This window comes from Gordionus sp. m RMFG-2023, chromosome 3 (assembly GCF_954871325.1).
Source record: "Gordionus sp. m RMFG-2023 chromosome 3, tfGorSpeb1-WG-v2, whole genome shotgun sequence".
Classification (NCBI taxonomy): domain Eukaryota; kingdom Metazoa; phylum Nematomorpha; class Gordioida; order Chordodea; family Parachordodidae; genus Gordionus; species Gordionus sp. m RMFG-2023.
In genome coordinates, this window is record NC_088777.1 from 39,511,807 (window position 1) to 39,520,625 (window position 8,819).

General features: G+C 29.6%; 1 protein-coding gene across 1 annotated transcript; it reads right to left on the minus strand.

Annotated features, from left to right (window-relative positions):
• Window positions 1-479: 479 nt before the first annotated feature.
• LOC135926446 (RNA polymerase I-specific transcription initiation factor RRN3-like) lies at window positions 480-8,230 on the minus strand. Its single transcript, XM_065462330.1, has 12 exons — window positions 8,168-8,230; window positions 7,977-8,123; window positions 7,806-7,935; window positions 7,637-7,724; window positions 7,214-7,596; window positions 6,831-6,946; window positions 6,650-6,780; window positions 2,166-2,398; window positions 1,994-2,102; window positions 1,630-1,800; window positions 890-986; window positions 480-783 (listed from the first exon to the last, which is right to left on the minus strand). The coding sequence occupies exons 1-12, from the start codon at window positions 8,210-8,212 to the stop codon at window positions 610-612; spliced, it is 1,824 nt and encodes a 607-aa protein (XP_065318402.1). The 5' UTR covers window positions 8,213-8,230; the 3' UTR covers window positions 480-609.
• Window positions 8,231-8,819: the final 589 nt, after the last annotated feature.

Here is an 8,819-nt window from a genome sequence, read left to right on the forward strand (position 1 = left end):
TCTTTGGTGAAGGTAAAAGATGGTAATGAAGGAAATGTGGCACAGAGTTCAGTAAATCAAGTTAAATCAGTGGTAGATTCCAAAGTACAGCTGTTGGGCACAAATTCAATTTCGCCGAGGAACACTGATCAAGTTGTAAATCCCTCTATTATATTACATAAAATCGTCGTTGATAAATACGCTGTCGACGAGACTAAGGTAGAAAGTTATAGCGTTGAAGATAAACAATTGTATAAACAAAGCATTCGTTAAGAAAATAACAAAAGTCAATGTGTGATATTACCAAAACATATGAATCTCCTAAAATATGTTATAAATATAATAAAAACCTCACATATTTTTCTCCTAATATTGGTTATAATTATATACCTTTACAAATAAATATAGCATTTTGTTTATAAACCCTATTTATATTTTTAATTAAAAAAACTTTCCTATTTTTTTGTAACAATTTATACTCAATTTTTTGTAAGCTTCTATCTATTTATTTTTACCAAAAAATAATAAAAAAATGTTTTAAATATTTCAAGCAAGAATTGACAAAATCACAATTCACAATAAAATTTGACGTCAAAAAAAATAATGAATTATTTTATGAAATATCAATTGTCAATAAGGTGGCGAGAAGGGTGTAGAATTCGAAAATTGGTCGACTAAACTGAGATATAAGAATTTATCTGGAGGCGTTAGGCCAAGCGTGTATTCGCTATTAAAATGTGCTAGATGGTCTTCAGATAATTCCGCCATGCATTCGGTACAAGGGTATGGGTCATTCTTTGACACCTAAGTTTTGTTTTTGGTATTTTTATAAGATCAAATATTAAACCCCATTGTGAATAACATTTTTTTTATTGTGGTGTTATAAATTAATAAATGTATTAGGTTATACCTGCTGATTGCTGCAAACTCGGTGACTATTTGTGACGCCATTTTCATTCTTCGGTGTAGAGTTATTGTAAATCAAGGGATCAATGAAAATAGAACTCCTAAATAATAATTTTGAATAATTTTAAGAAATAATATTTTTCATAAATAATATTTTTCATAAATAATATTTTTCATAAATAATATACAAATAAAGTATATTCATGCGAAAAAATATTTAGTGGGTATATCTACAAAAATTATAATCGAACACAACTAATAATTATTCGATTCGCCGAATATTAGATTTGAAAATTAAATTCTAAATATATTCAAAATGTGAAAAAAATGTATCAAAATTTAAAATAAAAGATTAATAGATTATGGAATTATATTTAAAAAATATATAATTTCGAATAACTGTCATGAGGAGTTATTACCTAAGAACAAAAAGTGGTAAGAGTCAAAAGTAGATGAAATTATTCATCTTGAAGAGAATCATGATTTCTAATCATTTATTTTTCTGGCATCTCCTTCCCATTGACTCCTAGCACCTTTTGCTTTTTCTGGCATCTCCTCCCTTTGACTTCTAGAAATAATGTAAATGCTTCGATGAATAAATTCTTATTCGAAATTCCCAATGCATAACGAATAATTAATTAGTATATAAGTGATCTGAGTGCTTTTTAAAAAAACAAAAGAATGTTTTTCGATATTGAAAAATTTAACCATTCTAACCATGGCACTATAATAAAGTTTGATTACTTTTTCAACAAGAATTTCTGAAAAGGATAAAAAGCACCGAGGATATTTTGAGGAGTTATTTTAGAAGACATGGCTCGGAGAGAAGGAGAAATTTTGAGATCGTATTTGTTTATTTTTTGCATTCGATCATTGTGCTCGATTACGGTGTTACAATATAAAATTTTGTATTGCCTAATTATATTTTAATAAAAAGAAAAACTTATTTTACCCTATACCCAAGGCTGTTTTTTTAAACTTATACTTTTTGTGAGTTCTAATTTATCTTTGATAGAACTTTCCAGTAAACAACTTATGTTGCATCAAGAATAGATTAGATCTAACTAAAAGTAAAAGTTTAAAAAAAAACAGTAGTCTTAAAACAAACCTAGTTATGGATGAAAAGCGATTGATTATCGGAGTGGAACAAAACTTGAGCGGGTTTAAATCGGAAAATAATATTCTATCCCAACTTAGTCCTTTGATAAAAGATTGATCTAAGGTAAATAATACACAAAAAAAGAGTTTAAAAAATAAGATGTGTTTATATAATAATAAACCTGCATCGTTAAAAATTTGTTGATGTCTAGCACATACGATATATAACAGGGTTTGACAGACTACGTAGAAATCGTAATGCATTTCCAAGTCCGAGTCGATAACGTGGGATGAGGTGCGCATATTGGATATATTATTACCGCTGTTTTTGTGAGTATTTACGGTCTTTAAATGCTTTTGAGAGAGGTAATATAGAGCCCAATTGGATAGAGCTTCGATGGACGCAAACACTGATCTTAAAAAAGGATTATTTAAAACAACTACTCTTTTTATAGCAATTAAAGAAGAGATACATTGATACTTTGTATAGCAATAGAGCATATACTTCAAATTTTATTCTATAGAAGTGGCCGTAATACTAGTAATATATTTGTTGCATTGATAATACTCTCCAAGATAAAGTTAAACGATAATATGAAATACGAGACAAAAACAAACCCAACCCATTATTATTTCAAAACGAAAATCCAGGCGCTATCTAGAAACGAGTCAAAATCTAAGTTCGCTTTTAGCCCAAAATTATTTTTCTTGAATACACCCCCCTCCCTCTAAATAGTTATGTCATATTTACGAGTAGTAAACTCCTTCATTAACTTTGTCAATTTATTTTATAATTGGCTAGTTGGTTCTTCACTAATATGAGCCTATTGTAGCTGGGGTGCGCCTCTCTGTCGCTTCGATTTCACCTTTTTTTGACCTTATTGCTCATACAATTTTCAGGTTTACTCATTGTATGATCATATTCATTATCATTTTAATTCATTTTTAATAATAATTAAAATTTATCAATAAGGAAAAGTACAAAAGTAATCGAACATTTATCAGATTAGATTTATTATTGTCTTTCTCTAAACTGTATTTTGACGTCATTAAAAACTTTGAGAACACTTGAAAGTATATAAAAAATGAAAGTGTTTTTTTTGATATCAAATGAACACCTAAAACGAATATGAAGAAATAGTCGAAAAAGAAACTGTCTTCTTAATGTATAGATTTTTACCATTTCTACTCTACTATACTTATAATTGACTATAAAGATGTTTACGTTTATCATTATTGGTATGTTCTCGTAATTAGAGAAAGGATTTTATGAAATATCAGTAAATAAACGACAACATTTTAGAATTAGGTATGGCAAATAAATTTCAAAACAAATACCTCCATTGTGTTGTGGTGAAAAATTAACAAATAATATAGCTAATCTAGCCCTACCCGTATTTTTTTTTAATTTACTTTTTTCATGGACCCAGAATGAGTCTTCAATAACCAAATTTTCTTGAACCAGTGTAAACCGGTTTTTCAAACATCATAATTTAATTAGTAAAAAATGGCCACTTTACTATTTCTCGGGGAGTTTCTAACTATAGGACTATATTATTCCTTCTTTCTAATCCATCAACAGCATTTGAACTTTGAATGGACCCGAACCGTAACAAATATCGATTCAGTTCAGGTTCAGACAAAAATAAAGGTTCATGGTTCAGGTTTGGTTTATAAGAAACAATAATGCAGTAGGCTTACAACTTTATTAGAATTCATTGCTATTCCCAAAAAAATATAGAGCTATATATAATTAAAATATTTTCAGCATTCCAAATTCTATTTATAAAGGAGAAAAAATAAATAATATGATTGAAAGAAAACACATCTATATGCTATCCGGAAGAGTTGACACAGACATGTTGTAATTTGTAATAAATATCTAAACATATTTACTTTTAGCGTTTTCCAAAAATATCGGATTGGACCGATATCTGTAAAAAACAGATCCAATCTTTTTATTTTTATATTTTTTGTTATTTATATATTTTATTACATTAATAATATTTTCTAAATAATTTTTTTATAAACAATGCAAATGCACAACACCCCTTAAATTTTATTTATGTTTTAAAATAGATTTAGTATTTTTAAAGTTTTTTTATAAAAATAGAAAGGAACACCCAAAGTTTTATTTATTTTAAATTTTTTTAAATAATAACGCCAATTTTATTATTTATACTTTAAAAAAAAGAATTTTCTAAATATGGTATCTACATATTTTTCAAAAGACAAAGATAATTTTGCAAAATGTGTTATCTGCGGAATTCTAATTTCACGGGGAGGAATAATTAAAAATTCATTTAATAGTACCAATATTCGTAAACTTTTTTTAATTATTGTAGAAATAAAAAAATTAAATTAATCTCTAAGATCATTGGCTCACGAATAAAGGAATCTCTTTCTTCATTCCTGTCGCCACTTCAGCTAGGGTTTGGTGTACCTGGAGGCTCTGAAATTTCAGCCCATTGTTCGCATTACCCTCTCAAATAATATTCCAGACAATGTCGTTCTAAAACTTGATTTCAAAAATGCTTTCAATACAATCAAACGTCAATATTTCGTTCCCTTGTTTTGCCACTAATATCCTCAATATTCTACATACATTCTCAACAGTTACTCTAGCCCTACTTTTTTAAAATACATATAATAAAATCTCAGGATGGAATCCAACAAGGAGACCCCTTAGGCCCAGCCCTTTTTTGCATCGGGATACACAAGATAATCTTGAATATTCAATCTATATCTAACCTCACTTTAAATTCCTGGTACCTCGATGACGGTATAGTCTCAGGCAACCTCTCCACAGTCATGTCCATTCCCCACATCATCGAAAATCTCTCTTATATAACAGGACTATCTCTCAACCTCCCCAAATGTGAGATTTGCTTCTTAAACCCTACAACATCCATCCCTTCAGAAACCACATTCTTCGCCATCAACAGAGAAGAGATGACACATCTTGGATCACCGATAGGGGGTGAAAAAGCAATCGAAACTTTTTTAAACAAATCCCTCGACAATTTATCATTTAAACTCACTTTTTAATTACCTACCCGCTCATCAATCCTTTTTTTTAATCAAAAACTATTTTAATATACCCAAAATCCTCTATGCCCTGAGATCCTCACCGATCTTCAAATGCAGCCATTTGCTAGTTTACCACGAAACCCAAATTAAGGATCTCCTAGAAAACATATTAAACCTTAAATTCTCCAATTGATCTTGGCTCCAGGCCACCCTTCCATGCAAGTCTGGTGGTATTGGTATCCGATCCCCCTTACAACTTTCCCTTTCAGCCTTTATCTCATCTCGTCTTGCTGCTCAATCTATTATCGACAATGGATCTACTCCTTCAGATACTGACCTCTCACAGGCCCTCACCTTTTGGGACAACAACTGCTCTCCCACCTTAGCCGTCCCGTTTCCAGTACCCAAAAAGACTGGGATGCTCCTCTGATCGCCCGTTCCGTTGAATATCTTATTTCGAACAGGCCCTTTGAGGAAAATCCCAATAATTTGGTACTAAATGCAAACTCTGGCTACGAATGGTTGGAAGCCATCCCCAGCGCCAATCTCGGCCTCCTCATGACTGGCGAACAGCTACGTATATCTATAGCCCTCCGCCTTGGCTGTAATGTCGTAGTTCCCTCAATCTGCATCGACTGTCGTCAGCCCATTGAATCGAAGGCTTACCATCCCTTGCACTGCAAGTTCTCCCGTGGACGACAACCTCGTCATAAATCTATCAATAACATTTTACTAGCCGCCCTCAAAAAAGTTAATATCCCATCTACCCTTGAACCAGTGGGTCTTTCAAACGAATAAGCCATACGCCCGGATGGTATTTCTCTCATACCCTGGTCTAATGGTCTTCCGCTAACATAGGATTACACTTGCGTTGATTTTGCAGCCAAGTCTAACCTCTCATTTTCTGCTATCGAAAAGGCAGAAATCCTTAAAAAAATAAATACGCTGGCCTCGCCAACACTTTGTTCATTCCTATCGTTACCAATACCCTAGGCATGTTTGGAAACGAGGCCCTCAATTTCATCAAAATCATATGAAAAAAAATGAGACAGATCTCAGAGGACCCCAATGAAGAATTTTACCTTCGCCAGCAGATTTCCCTGGAAATTTGCCGGTCTAATTTTTTAAGCATTCACTTTTCTCTTGGATGATATATACCCACTTTTTTTTTAAATATATATATTTTTTAATCCTCTGTAAATTATATAATTTATTTTATAATATTTTTTTTATAAAATAATAAAAAAGTCGAATAAAAAAAAAAAAATTAAATACATAATTCGATTTTTTGCATAAAAAATATTGATTTCTTAATCACATTTGGTTCAAGAGGGGGGGGGGCAAAAATCAATATAAATGTAGGATTGGGTGAAAAATATGTGAAACGGCCACAGCCCTAGACATAACCCTTTAATTTGTTAGTACCTGAGCCATAACTTTAATTCAGGCTGCTGATTTTTTAATAATAAAGTCTCGCCATGCTCCTGTAAACAACTAACCCCCAAAAAAACTTTGTTTAAATGGGTATTTTAAAAAAAGCACTGATATTTATATTCAATCAAAAGTGACTATAATTTCATAGATTATATTCATTCTGAAACAGTTATATTCAGGATATTTATATATAATTGTATACTTGATGTGAACAAAGTTTGCCATGGCAATGAAAGAACCCATATAATATATTGAATTGTGATGAACGAATGGAGATAATTTAGGATTAGTAAATTTTTTCCAACAAAATTCGATAAAATTTTCGGCATAATTCTGCAAAACAAAATAGAAATTTACTATTTTTTTTAATGAAAGTGATTTACTGGTGAAAAATGACAGATATAGAATACTAAAAAATGAGTGTGGTAGCATTCTTTTTGGTGCAAAATATGATTATCAAATGCTGTAAATATGTTGTGAACTAAACTTGATTGATTATCTATCATTTTCAATATTTTTTAAAAAATATAGTATTGTTAAATGGCTTGATTTTGCCTATTTTTAAAAAAAATAATATTATCTAAGCCTTGAGATTTAGCCAATAGATGTCCACTTTTGGATATCTGCTGGAAAAATATATAAGCAGGTTGGATAATGTACTTCTAGTTAAAATCCTGGTTAGCCATTTTTTAGAATTGGCTTAAATCAAAACAAAAAAAGTTTATTAATTAACACCAAAATGTATAAGGGCAATAAAAATATATACCTGATAAATGATTGTCAAAATGGGATTTGATATGATTTAGTAATAGATAAAGCATTTCATCAATTTTTATTAAACAGGAATCATAATTATTTTCCAGGAATGGCATAGATTCAGAATTTTGGTCAAGCGCTTTAATAAATGTGTCAAAAACTGGCAATAAGTTTTGTGATATGTTGTTTTCATTATTGTTGTAAATGTTAGTACAATTAATATCAATATTTAAGACATAATTGATGCAACTATCCATTAAAACTTCTTTATCTGATTGATTAATTAGATTTATAATTCTTAGGGCCATTATTAGATAATTACAATGAAAAGTACAAATTTTATTGGGGTGTGGAAAGTTATGTCTAATTAAATCTGTCATAGTTGATGATGAACTATAAATAATTATAATTATCTTCTGATAAATAAAATTACCTTGGAAATATATTATAGATCCTAGTGATCAATGATATGAGATTATTATAATGCTCAAAATGAACTATATTCATTTTATCTGATTCTGCTATAATATTTAAAAAAAATATATAGGCTATAAAATATTCAGAAAAAAATTTAATCAAAATAAGATTCATAAATGTATTACATGTGGTAATGAGAAGATTAAGTATATATTTCAATCCTGATTTTAAAGAAAAGGGATGGCAAAGTAGTATTTCACATATAATTGTACTATATAAATCATAAACAATTGGATTATAAACATTTTTAGAATCCTTAAAATATGTATATAATAATGAATATAAATTATATATACTAAAAAGCTCCAAATAATATCTATAGATATATCAGTAATAGAAATTATTCTTAAGGATATTTGATTCAGCAAAAACTTGATAATATCTATATTAGTAGATTCATCTTCAATAATATGTTTAATCACATCCATTTCTTTAGTTTCCCCCTATATATGAATATAGAAAATTGAGTGAATAATCTTAATAAAACTTTTAAAGCCAGCTCCAAAATATTAATGAATCGCGTTTCACCCATTTTAAAATAAAATTTAAAAAACAGATGATCTGAATTTGAATAACATATGTCAGATATTGAATTTGTCGATTATTAATTTTAATCTTATATTGGTTGAACTCGACAAAATTATTTGAAGATGATTAATCGTAGCCGTTACAAAGCTGATAACCTCTGTCAACCGGTTATTTTTTTCTGCTTTTAGAGTTCATATTCATCACAAAGTAACCAAAAAATGCAATAATAAATATAAAACAAATCCCTTTTATAGAAATAGCTATGAAACACATATATTTTATAGTGTAACCGGAGAAAATGAGGGAGGGGGGAGAAGACCAGGAGTTTGCAGAAAAATTTGAATAGGCTCCTGAACGATAATTTTTAAGGCTTCCTGATAGCTACCTGAACTAAAAAAAAATTATGATAGAGAGAGAGAGAAAGAAAGAAAGAAAGAAAGAAAGAAAGAAAGAAAGAAAGAAAGAAAGAAAGAAAGAAAGAAAGAAAGAAAGAAAGAAAGAAAGAAAGAAAGAAAGAAAGAAAGAAAGAAAGAAAGAAAGAAAGAAAGAAAGAAAGAAAGAAAGAAAGAAAGAAAGAAAGAAAGAAAGAAAGAAAGAAAGAAAGAAAGAAA